The sequence below is a fragment of the Podarcis muralis genome, chromosome 16 (assembly GCF_964188315.1).
Source record: "Podarcis muralis chromosome 16, rPodMur119.hap1.1, whole genome shotgun sequence".
NCBI lineage: Eukaryota > Metazoa > Chordata > Lepidosauria > Squamata > Lacertidae > Podarcis > Podarcis muralis.
This window is the reverse complement of record NC_135670.1, coordinates 13,627,849-13,647,516: the sequence shown is the minus strand read 5'-3', so window position 1 is coordinate 13,647,516 and position 19,668 is coordinate 13,627,849. Positions and strand designations below refer to the sequence as shown.

Sequence of the window (19,668 nt, the reverse complement as noted above, 5' to 3'; positions counted from 1 at the left end):
GGAGCAGTTCAGACTCTGAGGCTGAAGCCGGGTCAAGAGGCTGCTGAAGAATCAAGCTCCTTTGTGGGTGTTAATGCTCTGAGCCCCTCCATCCTACGCTCTGGTTATATTTATGTGTAAATAAAACCATATCTCCTAAAGATGCCACAGTCTCCGTTAATCTTCATTCCAAGGAAACTGAGGCCTGTGCAAGCACTGGAAGCCTTGAAGTTTCTTGCCACTCAAAGATTGGCATGGCCTGAAACAGCATTTATGCTGAACCAATGAGAGCCAGTGTGGTGTAGTGGTTAAGAGTGGTAGATTCGTAATCTGGGGCACCGGGTTCGCGTCTCCGCTCCTCCACATGCAGCTCCTCCACACTCTCAGCCCCACTCACCTCACAGAGTGTTTGTTGTGGGGGAGGAAGGGAAAGGAGAATGTTAGCCACTTTGAGACTCCTTCGGGTAGTGATAAAGCGGGATATCAAATCCAAACTCCTCCTCCTCCTCCTCCTCCTCCTCTTCTTCTCCTTCTCCTTCTCCTTCTCCTTCTTCTTCTTCCTCCAATGGTCTGCCTCATATCAAGGCCGACTCCTTCTATCAAAGGTGTGTGGATCTGGTTTAATGTTGAATGGTTTTACTGCCAATATATTAACCAAATCATAACCTCTCTTTTTTTTTGGGCAGCCTTGAGGAAGCAATTGGCAAATATTATAATAATAATAATAATAATAATAATAATAATAATAATAATAATAATAATAATAATAATAATAATAATTTATTTATACCCCGCCCATCTGGCTGAGTTTCCCCAGCCACTCTGGGCGGCTCCCAATCAAATGTTAAAAACAGTACAGCATTAAATATTAAAAACTTCCCTGACCAGGGCTGCCTTCAGATGTCTTTTAAAGATAGGATAGCTGCTTATTTCCTTCACATCTGAAGGCAGGCTGTTCCACAGGGTGGGCGCCACTACCGAGAAGGCAGTCAGTTCCCCCCCCCCCCCCCAATATTTTGGTATATGTTGCCCATCTGACTGGGTTGCCCCAGCCGCTCTGGGCGGCTCCCAACAGAATATTAAAAACACAATAAATCATCAAACATTAAAAATATATATCATGTCTATTCTTAGGGCTGGCAGTGAGTCAGTTTATGCCTCTTAGTTTAACATCAGAATCTCTGTCAACGGTGAAACCCCGCCAGATCTTGGCAAGCAACCTTTGTTTATTATTTGCCTGATTCATATGTTGCTCCTTCCAAACCAGAGTGTTGCCACCCTCTGGGATTGGCCCATATATTATTACCAGCTTACTCTTTTGCAAAGCAAACAGTGGCTACTCTTCCTTTTCTGCAAGATCCTCATTTGTTTGCACATATGGGTGGATGTTTGTGTAAGCCTAAACGCACAGACAACCTGACCCACTTACCACATGTGTATGTGGGGAGCTAGGCCAAGCGATGGCAACTACGGCCTGTGGGGACTCTCACTTCTGCTGCTCACCTAAGCCATGTCTGAGGCAACAGCTGTGGTCACAGTTCTGCACACACACACGTACACACACCCACACCCACAGGGTTGGTTTTTACAGCCCAAGTCCCCATCAAGTCAGAGATACAAATGGAGTCTACCTTAGCAAGGCAAGCTGTTGATCTTTATTGGTTTGTTACAACAAAGTCTCCTTGCTCCCTTGCAAGGAGGTGCCCCGGGAACAAAGGTGTGTGACATCTTTTAAAACCTCAGAAATTATCCACCTGCCCCTTGACAGAAGGACCACCCCAAAAATGTCTCAGATACATCACAAAATGGGTTGTGCTTGTGCATGTGAATTAGATCATGCTCAAACTGTCATGTTTCTCCAACACATTTGCAAGTCCATCCATCAAGACGCCTGGCAATACCTGATATTAATTGCCCTTCCTGTCTGAGACTTCCTTTTGAAATGATGAATACCTTGACTCCAGAATCCATTGACACAGACCTGTCCCCATTCACGTACATAAGATACCATTTCGGCGTCTGCTTGGATATTTACTGACACTTGTTAAACCAGTTCCACAGAGGGGAGCCTCAGGAAGAATTTCCTGTAATGTGACAAGAGGGGTTGCTGAGGTCAGCTAAGGGCTAAACGTGGCCTCGTTTTTTGCTCTGTATAGTTTTCTGGCTGTGAGAGTATTATGAACTTGGTGTGGGGCGCATTTATCTTCTACATGCACTCCATGTGCGCATGTGCATATGTGGTTAAAACTGAATAACAGTCACAGGAGCCCCTTTAAATCTTGCTTGAGGACTGGTCTAAGATTAAGGTGAGATGCTTCCCTGTTGCTCAGGGATGCAATAGAAACATAGAATTTTGGAGCACGAATGCTCCTGGAGGTCATTTCTTCTGACTGCAGGAATGACAATGCAGGGCTATAATATTAAGGAAGGAGTGTAGCTCAGTGGTAGAGTTCCTTCCTTGCATACAATAAGTCCCAGGTTCAGTTTCCAGCATCTCTCGGTGGGGCTGGGAAAGATACCCTGTCTGAAACCCTAGAGAAAAATGAGAAACTGAGAGAAACCCAAACAGCCCCATCCCTAGTTGTGACCTGATTCAGATCCACTGAACTCCAGCAAGTGGAAATCCTTTGCATATCCTTTGCATCTTCAGATCTGATAATCTATCAAGTGTCACCAGACTCTTCGGGCGCTTCCAGACTGCCGCCGCTGTGGGGTGCGGTTCAGTTCAATCGCATATTGACAAATTCAGGTGGCAGAATCAAACTTGATTTGGAGGCCTTGCATTCTAAATCCACGCCCCCCACAAACTGGACTTCCTTGCAATCTGCAAAATGATTAGGAGATACACTGGACTGTGTAGGGTGCTCTCCAGGCCAACAAAACCAGAATGAATGAATGCTCGATAGAGAGCTGAGATCGCCAGGCCTCCTTGCAAACGCTGTGCAAACAAATCAGGATTTGTGCCTCATAAACAGGTTAGCAGGATGTGACTTTACTTGCTTAAAACAAACTGTTAGTGCTGTTTTAATACTAAGCTTCAAGCACTAAGGCAGTCATTTAAAAGGTCAGACTCAACACAATGCTTCATCTGACATTGTTTTTCTTTTTCTTTTAGAAATGACCTGGCAATTGCTACCTTAGGTTTTGAAGCATAGCGTTAGGTGTGTGAAGAAAAAAGCACCACCAATCCGTTTGTTGAGAGGGCAATATTATTATTTGCCTGTTGCAGCACAGGTCACAGGTGACTGTGTGTTTTCAGTTTCACAATCAGTTTTGTCAGTCAGAAGCCCATTCCATCATCTTCTTGTCTGTGGATCCACCCCCCCCCCCCAAGTGCATGCAAAAATTGTGTTTACATTGTACACAGTTTTCCCTAACAGTGTTATAGCAGTGTATGTCTTGGTCTCAATTATATCTGTGGGTCCTTTCCAGGCCTCTGATTCTCTACCAAGGAGGTTTATTAGAATCTAGTAGAAGGGGTTGCTGAACTGGCCAGGCCAGTTTCTTTGTAAGAGAATGGCCTTAGCTGCCTAGCTAAGTATCACCATTTACATGTCCAAAAAGGTTGCTCTGTTGCCAAAGAGACAAATGAGATTAATCCTCCCTCTCCCCACCTAGTTGGAAGCAGCATCACTTTGTAGGGACAGAGAACAATAGGCAAAGGGCAGGGGCTGTGCTGGAAGCTGGGTACACAAAGGCTGGTCTTGTTCTGGGCTGGACCCAAAGCTTTGGCTTAAGGATCTCCCTGGGAACCTAATGGGAAGGCAATATCTATTGGAGTATTAATTCTGTGAGACCCTCCATCCTTTGCTTAGGTAGTATATTTGTGTAATTCCTGAAGGCACCACAGCCATTGATCTTCATCCCAAGGAAACCAAATTCAAGAGAGGGGCAGACATCGCTGACAGCTCTCGCTGCTCAGAGACTGGGTTGCAATGAACAATAGGTACTTTGAGTTGTATCTACGTAAGCTCTACTCAGAGAAGACCTATTGTGTGCTAGTCATGTTCATTTAATGTCACTGGGACTCCTCTGAGTAGCACTTTAATTGAATAGAACCCTTTGTATAACCCCCCCCCCCACACACACATTGAAACTGGATTTATTTTTCATATCTGGTTATCCAAAGAATGGGGAAATGTGGATTAAATGGAGAGGGAATGTACAGGTTGGACTAGATTACTTCTGGGGGTCCTTTCCAACTCTACAGTTCTGTGATTTTGATGAAGTGACACCATGCAGGTGCTCTTAAATACTTGCATGCTTAGGTAACAGCAAATCCACAGCAAACTTGTGTATGAATGAAGCCTTGGTTTTGGTGCAACACAACAACATGGCTACTATTGAAGTGATAATTAAAGGCAGATGATTTATTGAACCACAAAAATATTCAAGAGCCTAGTGCATTTTTTAGGCTATACAGCCCTCCTTCAGGGAAATATCTCAGAAGCAATTAACAATCCTTATTACATTTAATTGAAGGGAACTAACCATATACACATTTTTAAAAAGACACACACATACACATAGAAGGATAATGATGATACTCAAGTATACAGTTACAAAAATCCTGCATCTTGAACTGAAAAGAGCTTCTTAAAATAAAAAAGAACATTCATTCTCAAAAGCATTTTAAAATGGAGAAATGGTTTCCAAACATGACAATTTACAAACAGAAACATTTGTTCATGTGCTCTGTCTTGCGAAGGAGAGGGTGTGATCTCTTTGGAATCCTTGTATGGCAAGAGAGGACAACACTTTCTTGTCAAGAACCGCATTCCCTTGCGAGTAATTTGATGGGGCTGTTTTTTTCCTGTGGGTGCAGCCAAAGCCAGCAGTGGGCAGGATCAACTCCTCTGTCCCCTCTCCATTTTTTCTCTCCCTTTGACATCCCCTTCTCTCTCTCTCTCTCTCTCTCTCTCTCTCTCTCTCTCTCTCTCTCTCTCCTCCCCCCTCCCCAGGCCGTCAGGGGAGGGGCACATTGCTCCTTACCAGAAGTCTCAAGCTATTCCTTGCATAGGTCTTTTGAAATTAGACTGATGGTCACATAAAATTAGACTGAGGACTGCAAGTGGACCTATGGATGAAGGCCACCCGTTCCTGGTGAATGGAACTCCAAAGACAAAAAAAGACAGCTGCAGCAGTAAATTTAAGAGCAACATTTAGCTGTGGAGCTATTTATTTTATTTTCCACCTGCCACTGTAATTGACCCTCTCTATTTCTGCGTGCGAAACCACCTCCGTCCTTTAGAAAAGAAGGGATGGGGAACCACAGACCCAGAGGTCAGATGTGGCCCTCAAGGCCTCTCTGCCTAGCCCTCAAAACTCTCCCCAGGTCACACCATTCCCTGAGTGATTTTCCCAGGGCAGAATGTGACTTTGAACCCTGATAACACCTCTTACTTGCATGGATGGAGAAGTGAGTGAGCTTAGTGTGTGTGTAAAAAGTAGCCTACTGTTTTACATTTGTCCCTCCCCCCCAACCCCCACAGTTCCCTCTGGCTCCACCCACCATGGTCACATGGCCCTCAGAAGGTTGTTTGGGAGGAAATGCGGTCCTTAGCCAGAAAAATTGATTCCTTGCCCCTGATTTAGAATGGCATATGCACAGCTGGCATACTGTTCTATGAACATTTACCCAAAAGCGAGCTGAATTGAGTGGGACTTGCTTTTGAGTAAATATGCAAAAGGATCAGGCTATTAGAAGAGTTTGTATTCCACTGCCGCAGAAAGTGTGCTCAGGAAAACAGGACTGTTACAAATGCCATTCTGTAGTTTAACTAATACTGTTATCGTTTCATATTGTGCTCTTGTTTTCTGAGAAGCATTCATTCATAAAAACAAATTCAAAAACAAAAACAAAAAAAGCTGCTAAAATAACAAGCCTAACTCTAATAATACTCAGCATTTGTATGGCGCTTTTGCTGGATGAAAGCATTCCTCATACATCGTCTTGTCATAATACTTACAACTACAGTCATACCTCGGGTTACAGACGCTTCTGGTTGCGTTTTTTCGGGTTGTGGACCGCCGAAACCTGGAAGTACCAGAAACGGGTTACTTCCAGGTTTAGGCGGTTGCGCATGCATAGAAGCGCTAAATCACACTTTGCACATGCGCAGAAGTGCCAAATCGCAACCTGCGCATGCACAGATGTGCAGACATAGGTTGCGAACGTTGCGGGTTGTGAACGTGCATCCCGTACGGATCACGTTTGCAACCCGTGCATCCACTGTAATAATGTTTTGAGCGCTTAAATTGGGGGTGCATGCAAAAGCGAGCGCCCTCATTAGAAGACTCGCTACTGGAACTCAGGCAAGCAGGGTTGCCTCCAACCTGCCCTTGCCCCAGAGGTCCAGAGACTTAGTTTGGGGTGAGGAGACTAGTATCAGTACCAGAACAGGGAAAGAGTACCAGATGTGGCCCGCAGGCCAGATCCTCCCTCCCCCTACCCTTGCGGGCCAACTTTGACAGTTAGGAAGGACTGGCCACCTGCCAATCACCTGAAATAATGATGATGCCGGCTGACAACTTGAAAAAGGCTCACCTTTGGAGTCCATTTGCACTGGATAAAAACAGCTTGGAACTGGACTTCAGAAAGCGAGACCTTTCAGCGCTTATCAGCTGATGGGCACCAAGAGACATCGCTTTGAAATCCCTTCACGGGGGACTTCAATACAAAATGCTTGCAGACAGATTTCAAAGTGATGTCGGGTGTGGGTACGTGGGTGCAGTTTGTGGGGGGAGGAAATGGCCTCGTGGGTCAGAGATTCCCCACCTCTGTCATTCACATGCCCATCACCCCCAGCAAGAAAAGGGGGCTATTTGCATCGTTTCCAACAGGGGAAAGAGCCTCAAAGAGAAAACGCTCTGGTGGAGCTCTGGGGAACCTTCTGCCACGGCCTTCCCTGCTCCCAAATTTGGTTTGGGGTTGGGTCCAAGGGAGGGGAAGGTGACAATGGTGGAGGCAAAAGCCTTTTTGGGTTGAACTTCAGGATGCATACCTTCCTATGGAAAGGAGGCCAATATATTAGGGTAATTCCAATGGTGCCAATAATGGGGTTGAGGCAGAGGGGCAAACTTTGAAGGCTTTAAAAAAGAAGTGCATTGGCCTCCCTCTCACTCTAACAGTGAGAGAAGGTTTATTCTCACGGGGAGCCACTACTCCTTCCCATTCCTATTCAGCCAGAATGGAGGTCCATACATTGTCAGGGCTGGGCTGTAGGCAAGTGTCTAAGGTGAGCCAGGAACCAGAAGTCATAGGACAAGCCAGTAATCAAGACCAAAGAAGGGGAAATGAAGAGACGGGGTCAAGGAGCAAGCCAGAGGTCAAGGCCAAAGGTCATATCAGGAGACGAGGTCAAGGAGCAAGCTAGAGGTGAGGACCAAAGGTTGAATCAGGAGATGGGGGTCAAGGAGAAAGCCAGAGGTCAGGGCCAAAGGTCAAATCAGGGAATGGAGGAGGAAGTCAGACGTCAAGACCAAAGAATAGCCAAGGATGCTCAGGAGGTCCTCATTGTTCAAGGCTCAGCTGGGACAGGAAGCATCTTTCACACCTTCCTGCCCTGAAGGATCCAATAGCTAGCCTGGGTGGGCAGAGTCAGAGCAGTACCAGAAGGTTCTTGATGGGGAACCCCACGACCTGCAGTTCTGTGATTCACCACACGGGACGGCGGCACACAGACAGATCCCAACAGCGGCTGGTACTTGTAGACATACATGAAGATGGGAGGCCGGCTGATGAGTTTGATCTCCAGCTCTGAATGAGAAGTCGGCAATATCTATCCCCAGCCCCAGTGGTGCGTCAACATTCCCTGTCCCACCCCCCTCCCCTCCGCCCGGCATTCGCCTCATATCAAAAGCCCTTCTTTGCTTGCAGATCGCATCATGACTACGGTGCCCTTGTAGGGCCTGGTGTTTCCATCCTGCCAGCGGATGCAGCCGGGATCTGAGGCGGGCGTGGAGAACTTCTGCGGCTCGGAGTAGATCTGATGCCTCGGGCTGGAGCCTTTGTAGTTCTCCCCCTTGACGTATCCAGGAACGGTGTCGATTGCTGCGGGATAAGCATCCTTCCCTTTAGCGGGGTAGTAGTGCTCAGAAACATCTCCTTGCTCCGAGCTGGGGGGAGATGGGATTTCAGGGGCCAGGACGACGCTCACGTCGCTGTCGGGGGGAGACGTCATCTTCACCTGAACGATGGGGGAGGCGTACTTGCGGCACTGCGCGTACTGGCCAGTCCGTGTCTGGTAGCCGCCAAGCAGGGAATGGAGGCTGCTTGCGCGACTGAACGCCTGGCTGCACGGTCTGCTTGGAGGAGCATCGGCATCCACACTGCAAGAAACAGGATTGGCGGGGGGTGGGGGGCAGGAAAGGCAGGGGGGAACCACAAATCAGCTCAGGGTTAGGTGAAACATGTGTCTTCTGCAACAAAATGTTGCAGCACAGGGGCTTTCATCCTGACAAGCGTTCCAACCAGCCAGCAATGTTCCATTTCATGAGCGTGGGCACAAAGGAGGCTGCTTTAAAGAATCTGGTTTTAGCTCAGGGGTCAGCAACCTTTTTCAGCTGTGGGCTGGTCCACCATCCCTCAGACCATGTGGTGGGCCGAGGTGGGAAAAAACCTGAACAAATTCCTATGCCCCACAAATAACCCAGAGATGAATTTTAAATAAAAGCACACATTCTACTCTTGTAAAAACACGCTGATTCCCAGACCGTCTGCGGGCCGGATTGAGAAGGCGATTGGGCTGCATCCGGCCCCCGGATCTTAGGTTTATCTTATCGTTTTGGTTTATCTTATGTTTTAGCTTATCGTTTATCTCAGTTCTTCCTTCTGAATGTTTTAAACGCTTGCCTCACAGTAAAGTGATGGACTATGCTGAATCAGCAAATTTAACAGCTAAAAATAAGAGAACTTAACGACGGCTGTCTTACGGAAAAATGGAAGCCTTTTTCGGATTACTTAAAGAAATACTGTAACATGATGAGTTCGCGAGCAGGATTTGAACCATGAGCAACAGAAAGAACTGGAGGCTATTGTAATTAAGGTTCTGGTATACAAGAGCAACAACAGAGTGCAGCAAAGGGGTGGAATAAAAAACACCACAGAAAAAGGGATGGGAACCCGATAAAACAAAAGGAAAATTATTATGCATTGAAAGGTTTATGTGAAATTTGTGGAAATTTAATAAAACTTATTTAAATGCCTGTTTCTTTGCAGTAATTTGAATATTTTGCTCTTTTTGTAATGTGCTTCTTACAATCAAGCAGTATATACAATGTTGTGAAATCAATAGTAATAAATATTGTATTAATAAATATATACTGAACGAGACCATTGGCCCATCTAGTGCAATATTGTCTGCACTGACTGGCAGTAGCTGTCTGGGGTTTCAGGCAGGGGACATTCCCAGCCTTACCTATAGATGCTGGGGATTGAGCAGGCACCTTCTGCATGCAGAGCAGATGCTCTACCATTGAGGCTCCGCTCCCTGCCTCTAACAGACACTTTTGCAAACCACATCTTGTGGCAGGGAGTTCCATAAGTTAACTAGGTTATTGTTTTGCTACCCTGAATATGAGTCCTAGGGGCTGCTGTTGCTTTGAATACCAGCACTGCCTGTCCTGGGAAGGGACCTGCCTACCGGACCTGTATATTTGTGAATAATCTGTAATATCTGTGCATTATGAAGCCATTACAAGTGCCCATTTCTCTCTCCGCACAAGGAAATTGAGCTTCTTAATTGTTTCCTCTAACTGCTTGGAGAAGGGAGGAGCACAAAACCATTACAGTTGATTTAGGAACTCATAGCCTGCTCTTCCCATGCTCAGAGCAGTCCATTAACAATTACTCATAAAATTCATTTGTTTACTGCTGAATTCCCTGCTTGGTTTTTTTTTGGGGTGTTTCCTATTCATTCTTTTGCTCTGATTAACCTTGGAAGTCCCTCCCCCTTTTTTTTACTCCCCTGGCTTGCTTTTAGAAATTATAATGTGTAATTCTTCTCCGACGCCTCCACTTATTCCAACCCTTCCTTTTGAGATGTGAGAATGGAGACGAAATTTGATTCTGTTTGCCTTTAAAGAGTGAACTGGCCCACTTTGCACTTCCCAAAACAATTCATGAACCAAATCACAGCCGTCCTGTGATGTCTGCAGAGCCCTAACTACGGGGGCGGGTGGGGGGAGCTAGCCAGGTTTTTTGCCCTGGGAGAAGCCTCTGGGAGGTGCCCTTGAGGCTCTCAGCCTGTGCGTATGTATGCAAATGTGCATGGTGGGGTTGCCAAATGGGGTCTTTGACCCGGGTGAAATAAAGCCTAGTCTCGCCCCTGCCTTGGGTTACAATACTCACCAGATCTCGCTGGCTTTGGTCTCCTGGTATTCCTGCTTCGGCTCCTGAGTGCAGCCAGAACAGCAGCAGTCCCAGCAATAATCCTTCCCGCAGTAGCAACCTGGGCAACCGCTACACCAGCTTTTCCCACAACAGCATGAACAGCACCAGATGATCCCCCCAATGATCAGGGCCAGGGCCAGGAGGGAGATGATGACGGATCCCGCGATGATCAAACCTCTTTGGTAACCTGCAATGAAAGGGCTCTTCAGTGACTCTTTCTCTCGCTCCCTAGTACAGTGGTACCTTGGTTCTCGGACAGCTTAGTTGCTGAACAGATCGACTCCCGAACGCTGCAAACCCAGAAGCGAGTGTTCCAGTCTGCGAAAGCTTTTCGGAAGCCAAACGTCCGACGCAACTTCTGCTTGAGTGCAGGAAGCCCCTGCGGCCAATCGGAAGCCGCACCTTGGTTTTTGAACAGTTTCGGGAGTCGAACGGGCTTCTGGAATGGATTAAGTTCGAGAACCAAGGTACCACTGTATTACAGTAGATGCGCTATTTTAGCCTGATTTACTTGCATGATTACAGTTTTGTGTGGTGGTGGGGAAATGAATGAATGAAGAGCAAAGGGGAGAGGAAACAGTTGAAAGGTGTTGTCCGAGATCTCACGAAGACCCTACGAGATCTTGCATGACCTTCCCAGGTTTTGTTGCTGCAGAAAGAGGCTGTAAGCTCTCCGCCTTGCTTACCCGCTCTGGGAAGGTTGCGCAAAGAACTCTGTGGGGCTCCTACAACATATTGTGAGGCCGTCTGAGATCTCAAAAGAGATATTGTGAGATTTTGGACAGCTCCTCTGGGAGGCTATCTTATCATCACCTAACATTCCCATGAATCAATATTCTACAAAAGTAAATAAAATATCTGCTGCCTCTCCTGGGACCCCTTTCATGTTTATTATTTATTTAGCAGGATTTATATACTGCTAAACAAACAAACAAACAAACAAACACCCCTCGAAATGGTTTACATAAATGTTCATTAAAACAAACACCCCAAAAGCCCAACTTTAAAAACAAAACATGTAATAAAATTTAATAAATTGCAATAAAAATGTAATAAAACAACATGTTTGGGCAGCTATGAAGCTGCTGGGATGTGGGGTGGGGCGTGTGCAGCCCTATTTTTAAATGGACACCCCCCAAAAAACCAAGGAAAGTAGTGCTGAACAAAAATGCCCCCCCCCCCGCATTCACTCTCCCACATACCTGTGCCAGTTTTGTCTGGGTAAGTTGCCTTAGTGACAAACCCCGCCCTCGCTTACCTCCGCCAAAGTAGATGTCCACGGAGCAATAGGCCACGCCAACGTTATTCCGCACACTGCACTGGTAGGTACCAACATGGTCTTCGCACAAATCCCTGATGTGGAGGTCTCCAGGGACAGAGCCTGCAGAAACAAGAGTGTGAAGGGCTGGTTAATTGGAATGCTTCTGACAAAGTCCAGAGAGCCTGATCCTCTCCCAATCCTCGTCCGAGGATGCCCCTATAGCAGTGATGTCCAAACATTTTTCAAAGAGGGCCAGATTTGATGAAGTGAAGGGCCGTGGGGGCCAACCAAAGGGCCGACCAAGTTGTTGAGGGTTTTAGGATTTTACCCCAGGAAATAAACTGCCACAGGGGCTGGATTAAACCGACTGGTGGGCTGGATATTAGGCCCCTGAAACGAACTTTGGACATGCCTGCCCTATAGTTTTCCTCCCCCTGGCCCCACTGTTGTCGTCACTCACCCATTGATCCTCCGGGGGGCATCCAGTCCCTGAATTGATGTCCGTGCGTCATGGACCACTGGTAGGTGAGGGGCGGTGAGCCCGTGGAAGTGAAGCAGCGCAGCGTGACATCCGCCCCATAGGCTATCTCACCGATTATCGAGCATTGTGGGAGTAGGGGTCTTTCTAGATTGGCAGAGAGAAGACATCAGTTTCCTACTACAGCAGGGAGCCACCAACCTTTCTAGATCAGCAAGTGTCATGTGCACACACATAGTAGACAAAATACACTCCATGGAAACCCATCTCTCACCCTTTAAAATATTAGGAAATATTCCTTGAGGAAAAACCTCACATTTTGGCAAACAGAACAATCCCCAAAAGCCATTTTGACTCTCCCGAAATGACCTCAAATATTCCTCTGCAGTAGAAGGAAGAAAATGGGGGAAAGCTTTCCAATTGTCTTTTCGTTTGCAAATCCCGTCAACAAAACTGCCTGGAATCTAGGGGGCTTACCCCCTTCCCGCAAATCCAAGGTTCTGTTAAACTGAGCAAACTGTCAATAGGTGTAAGTTTGTAAATAAGAGATTCAGGAACTAAAGTACCGTATTTTTTGCACCATAACACTCACTTTTCTCCTCCTAGAAAGTAAGGGGAAATGTCTGTGCGTGTTATGGAGCGAATGCCTATGGATGGCGGGGGGATCTGCTGCAGTCGTGAGCAGAGGATCCATGGTTCCCCTTCCTTCCCTCCTCTGTGGTTACAAAGCATGGATCCACATGGATCCTCAGGATTTTTGCACTGTCAGATCACATGCCTGTGGCCACAGCATGAACCACAAAAATCATATATCCACTATTTCGTTTAGAATATTTCTTTTCTTGTTTTCCTCATCTAAAAACTACGTGCGTGTTATGGTCTGGTGCGTGTTATAGAGCGAAAAATACGGTATTTACAATCTCAATGGAATGGTCAGGCTCCCCAGGAAATGCCATCAGTGACCATTATCAGGACCCTGGCAGACAGGATTTATGTTGTAGACCACCTCCTGTGATGTATGTATGATGCTTTTAGGGTGGTCTTTGGCTAAGGGGTTGTGCAATTTCAAAGGTCTTTAAAGGTTCCTGCACACTGGTCTCTCTTACCTCCTTACAAGGAGGTGAGGGAACTCTGTTGCAACAGAAAAATAAAGTTTTGCCTTGCTTTCACTGCATCCTGCCTCCATCCATTCATCTCTGACCGACTTGGGGAATCAGTCCCTTGGAGAATTGGGCAGCAAAATCAACCCCCCCCAATTTTTCCGTAACAGTGGGCATATATGGATTATTTGATGAGTGCTGTGGGTACCACCCTTTCTAGTCACTTCTCTCCCCCCATCCCTCCTGCATGTAATTTGCACTCCACACCTGGTTGGATGCTACCTATTCATTCAAAGAAGGGGAACCTCAAGTCCAGGGGCCAACTGTGGCCTCTCAGGCTTTGCTAGCTCACTCTCAGCTTTCTCCCTCCCTGGCCCTACTTTGCACACCAAGGGCTTTTGCAGAGCAGGAATGTGTTCTTGAACTCTGATTTAGGGTTGCATCCCGTGCTAGTCCTACTCAGAGTAGACCCACTGAAATCAATAAACATGACCCATTTAGAATAATAGAATTGTAGAGTTGGAAGGGACCCAACACGAAGCTGTCACGTACGGGGATCGAACCTGAAACCTTGACGTTATCAGCACCATGCTGCAACCAACTGAACTATGCAGGCATTCAACTTGGGTCCATTGATTTCAGTGGGTCTTTTCTGAGCAAGACTAGCATTGGATACAAGCCAATGCCTGCCTGGGCTGAGGAGAGAGAGGTGTGTGTTTGGAAGCTAGATAAAAATTGCATGCATTGCTCCACCCACTATTGCCTCTGGCCGCCCACACCACTGGTAGTGGCCCTTGGAAGGCTGTCCTGGAAGGAATGTCGCCCTCAGGCCCTTTCCCAGCCCTGCATTAAAAGATGAGGATCTGCTCTCTGAAACATGCTTAAGGCTACAGTCTTAACCCCTCCTGTTAGGCAACACCACCATCACCCCAAGAATGGCACAAGAGATGAGGTCCACCTTGTACAGTGATGGTCACTTTGTGGCTGGCTTCTGTGGTCTTCTTCACCTTGCATTCGTAGGTGGCTGAGTCAGTGATCTGCACGTCACGTAGTTGCATGGAGGCATCATACAGGCTGGGATCTGGAGAGATGAAACCCACCCTCTGCTGGAGATCAGGAGGTCCGGGGTAGATGACACGGTTATCATGGTAACTCAGGAGCTTGTGAGGAATCAGACAAGGAGAGGTTGATGGAAAACACATTGGACAGAGGAGAGTGGAGCTTTGTGCATTTTATGATGCTAGTCCTTATGACGGAAAAGTTATGTTTTGACATCAGCAGTGCCCACAGAAATCTCTGAAGCCAGAGGAGTGTGCTGAGTAATAGTTTCAGCAGCTGACCTAGCCTAGCTCAGCCATAATCTTTTATTCAAACTAGTAAAAATGGCAAACTAAAGTAAGTCATGCAAATGTCCATCACTTGCATATTTTGTGCAGGTGGGAGAGAACAATTCCTTAGGGACACAGGATTTTGCTTAATTATTTAGTATTATTGTTATTTAACTGGGGGCAGAGGCTCTCTTCTACTCCCTGTGTGGTGACAGGATCGCAGAAAACAGCTCTTTGGAGACAACCAAAGCAGTCTCAGGTTCTACTTGTGTGCACATTTCTTGTGTGCATGACTCATGGAACTCTGTGGGGTTTACTTCTGACTTGCCATGTTGGCTTGGCCTGCAACACTCTCCTAGCAAAGCAGGGACTCAACGCTAAGGCGTTCCTCTCTTTCTCGAGCTGGGAGACTAAACCCAGCGACTTACAGATGCAACTAAATTACTAAACTGTAAACAGAAACACAATCCATCTCACACCAGCGGGGAAGACTGTGACCAGGTGAATGGTTTGGCTGCTCCGTCTGCCGCCCAGATGCTCACTGTCAATAAGCATCTTCAGCGCCCCTGTTCTCCTTTTTTAATGTTTATACTGGGCTTGGACCAGGCAACTCTTCAAGAAGAGCAGGAGACTCCAACATGGCACCCATGAAAAGGCTGAATAAATATCCCCTCAAAAATCCACAGTGCTCTTCCTGCTCAGTCAGCCATTTTGTGACTGACGCCCACAACACTTCCTCAAAATAATAATTATAATAATAATTATTATTATACTCCACCCATCTGACCGAGTTGCCCCAGACACTCTGGATGGGGATTCTAAGTGTGCTGACAGGCCCCCCCCCAAAAATTGGTGACCCCTGAAGTAGCAGATGCCTTCCAATAAGAGGGCTGTCCTCCCTGAAGCAGAACCCACGCTCACCCTACCAGCAGTCTCAGCAATCACTAGATGCCCATCTCTGCCAGGGAGACGGGGACACAGGGTTTGAAAACCACAAACTCACCGGGTAATCCTGGGGATGTGGACCTGGCTTCACTTGCTTCCATTCAATGTCCCAGCCATTGTCCGGAGTGTCGTCTTCTGGGTCTGACGCAAATGGGCAGCCCAGCTTGACCGACTCCCCTTTGGGAAGGTAGATGACATCCTGCCCCTTTTCCTTGATCCTCACAGCAAAACAGGAAACTAAAAACAAAGAGCCACATAGCACATTAAACCAGGTCTTTTTAAAATTAAAACAAACAAACAAACAATTTTTTATTGGTTTTTAAGCAAATACAATAACCATTAAACACTTATCCAGCAGTACAGTACAACTAATAGTGTTTGTTTTATCCATTGTTTCTAGACATAACACTTACACATTCAACATTCAAACATATTACTTAACATACGCTCTCCGCTGAGAATATTGAGCAGCTGCTGTAAGAAGATTTTAATTTTTGGTCATTAACATAGTCAAAGAAGGGGTCCCGTTTCTTGGAAGGTGTCTCTATTCGTTAGGCTTTTAATTGCCCTCCTGTGTCTAGTGAGACCTTGCTGTATCCCAGATAATATTCTCCCAGACTAAAACCAGGTTTTTTTCTACCAGAAAAGGTTTTGCAAAGTGTGGTGCCTTTCATAAGAATGTGGCAGAAGTCCACTACCACAGAATTCCTGACAGGCCATCCAGTCTGTGCTAAAGAACCTGTAATGAAGACCCACCAACCTCTGAGCAAGACTCTGTTCCATTGCTGAAGGTATTGTCGGGAAGTTCTTCCCAACGTTTGTCAAAATCCACTTCCTTGCAATTTGAACCCACTGGTTTGTGACCTCTCTGAAGCAGCAGAATGCTATGAAGATGGCTATTAAGAACACAAGAGCCCTGCTGGATCAAGGCAGCTGCACATATGGTTGCAGCTTTTTACCAAAGTGCAGGCCAGTGAAACACTGCAGAAAGAGGCGCTGACGATGGCCACTAGCTTGAACAGCTTTACAAAAGGATAATAATAATAATAATAATAATAATAATAATAATAATAATAATAATAATAATTTATTTGTACCCCACCATCTGGCAGGGTTTCCTCAGCCACTCTGGGCGGCTTCCAACAAAGATTAAAAATACATTAAAATGTCACACATTAAAAACTTCCCTAAACAGGGCTGCCTTCAGATGTCTTCTAAATGTCAGGTAGTTGTTTATCTCTTTGACATCTGATGGGAGGGCGTTCCACAAGGCAGGCGCCACTACCAAGAAGGCCCTCTGCCTGGTTCCCTGCAGCTCTGCTTCTCACAGTGAAAAAACTGCCAGAAGGCCTTCGGTGCTGGACCTCAGTGTCTGGGCAGAACGATGGGGGTGGAGACGCTCCTTCAGGTATACTGGGCCGAGGCCGTTTAGGGCTTTAAAGGTCAGCACCAATACTTTGAATTGTGCTCAGAAACATACTGGGAGCCAATGTAGGTCTTTCAGGACCGGTGTTATGTGGTCTCGGCGACTGCTCCCAGTCACCAGTCTAGCTGCCACATTGAGCATGCACCACCCTGGCAAGACAGTCCACAGGCAGGTAGGGTCTCAGCCTGCGTACCAGATGGAGCTGGTAGACAGCTGCCCTGGATACAGAACTGACCTGCGCCTCCATGGACAGCTGTGAGTCCAAAATGACTCCCAGGCTGTACACCTGGTCCTTCAGGGGCACAGTTACCCCATTCAGGACCAGGGAGTCCTCCACACCAGCCCGCCCCCTGTCCCCCAAGAACAGTACTTCTGTCTTGTCAGGATTCAGCCTCAATCCATTAGCCACCATCCATCCTCCAACCGCCTCCAGGCACTCACACAGGACCTTCACTGCCTTTACTGGTTCCGATTTAAAAGAGAGGTAGAGCTGGGTATCATCCGCATATTGATGGACACCCAGCCCAAACCCCCTGATGATCTCTCTCAGTGTCTTCATGCATATGTTAAAAAGCATAGGGGAGAGGACAGAACCCTGAGGCTCCCCACAAGTGAGGGCCCAGGGGTGTGAACACTCATCCCCCACCACCACTTTCTGGACACGGCCTAGGAGGAAGGAGCGGAACCACTGTATGACAGTGCCCCCAGCTCCCAGCTCCTCTAGACAGTCCAGAAGGTTGTTATGGTTGATGGTGTCAAAGGCCACTGAGAGATCCAGCAGAACCAGGAAACAGCTCTCACTTTTGTCCCCTAGCCCACCGGAGATCATCAACCAGTGCAACCAAGGCAGTTTCAGTCCTATGATGAGGTCTGAATCCCAATGGGAAGGGATCCAAATGGTCCGCATCCTCCAGGCGTGCCTGGAGTTGTTCAGCAACCACCTGCTCCATTAGACGGATCACAGAGAATAAGGCTACTACCCTCCTTCAGAGGCAATACAGACATTCCCACACTTATGTGCGATAAACTTACGCACGTCTGTGTATATGCATGGCTCCGGGATATAAATAAAGAGATTCAAACCAGGAAATGGTGGGAGAGAGCTGGAGAGCCCCCATGGCTCACCAGGTGACCCTCCCTGCAGCCCAAAGAGGATGCCGTTGAGGGCGAAGGAAGCCCCAAAGAGACTGGAGGTGAAGCGGGGCTTTGTTTACACTGCTCAGCCTCCTTGCCTAGCAGCTGAGGTCCTTGGTAGCGCAGCCACTGCCACAGCCGCTTTTCTACGCATCATCCGGCCTCCAGCCAACCCCAGAGCTTCAGCTGTAGTTGAAGAGAGAGTTGTGTGGAGAGCAAGCAGGAAAAAGAGCTGGAGAGCAGGGGAAAACGGGCATTTAGAGGCTTTTTAGAGGGTGTGCTCCGCTTACGTGATTTTCGCTTATGAGTGCAGGGGCCTGGAACTTAACACCCGCCTAAATGGGGGGGGGGGGGGACAGACGCCTATATACATCTGAGAACCAGTTGCTGGAAACCATAAGATGGAAGAGAGCTGCAGTGCTCATGTCATGCTTGGGGTTTCCCCCCAGAAGCAACTGGCTGGTCACCGTGAGAACAGGATGCTGGACTTGGGTGGGTCTTTGGCCTCATCCAGCAGCGCTCTTCTAATAATAATAATAATGTCCCGTGACTGTAATTGGTTTTAACTTTCATCTGCCCCACCTGCAATAAAACATGTCTCTCCCGTATCAGTCCATAAAGGTGTAACTCACCAACGCTTTGACTTTGCCCCCGAAGGCACAGCCTTCCATTGTCTCCAGAGACAAGATGGATGCCGACAAGTTTTCAACATATGGTTTTAAAGAGTTTTAACTTGCCTTGGGACTCTGCTGGTGAGCGGTGGGTAATAAATTTAGGAACCACCCCCACCACAACAGCAGCAAAGTTCCTTATGTTCTGAACTGCACCACCGACTCCCTCTTTGTTTCCTCAATCCAATACAAAGTACTCCTTAGGATATTGCAAGCCACGCACGATTTAGCATCAGGATATCTGATGGACCTGCCTTCTGCTATATTCATTTATATTTGATCTATATTCTGCTTTTCAACTGAATGATCCTCAAGGCGACTTACAGTGGGCTGCAATTAATAATATATTAAATTAAATTATAAATAAAATTTAAAAATATGCTTGTGCCACCTTTAAAGTGGGGCAGCCGGGGGGGGGGGGAGAGAGAAACCTCACCAAAGCACCATACAATTAAAATACCACAAAGTACAAACAACAATTTTTGGGGCTACCCTTGGAACGTCAAGGGCAGCCCTCAGAAACCTCAGCTGGTCTAAAACACATTTACTGGGGTCAGGGATGATGAGCGCTTTAGTCCAACAACAAGTTTCCCACCCCCTGTTTTAGAGACTGGATTTTTATTACTTGACTACCATAATTATTTTTTACTTTACTTTTCCACACTGATTATTATGATGTTTTATTATGCTTCTCAATGCAGCTGCTTTTAAACTGTTTTACTGCTGGCTTTTACTGCTGTTTCTTCCTTTTAATGCATGGCTGCTTTTATTGTGTTTTTCAATTTCCCTAAGCCACCTTGCCCTAGTTCGCACGGCACAGTAAGCCCCTTTGCTCTTCTTGGGTCCTTTTCGAGCCATACTGACCCATACTGAGAACGCTATCCAAACGGAGTCATAATCTTTCTCCTCACTCAGGTTTAAAAATGAGGTTGCATAGAATGGCGCACTGGGAT

General features: G+C 46.9%; 1 protein-coding gene across 1 annotated transcript; it reads right to left on the bottom strand.

Annotated features, from left to right (window-relative positions):
* Positions 1–6,682: 6,682 nt before the first annotated feature.
* Positions 6,683–15,803, bottom strand: LOC114587062 (V-set and immunoglobulin domain-containing protein 8-like; the record flags this gene model as incomplete). The annotated part of the gene is made up of 6 exons (XM_028710976.2): positions 6,683–8,310; positions 10,331–10,559; positions 11,631–11,753; positions 12,094–12,258; positions 14,170–14,371; positions 15,543–15,803. Coding segments are annotated over 6 exons (1,461 nt in total), but the record flags the coding sequence as incomplete, so codon positions are not given.
* Between the last annotated feature and the right edge of the window lie 3,865 nt (positions 15,804–19,668).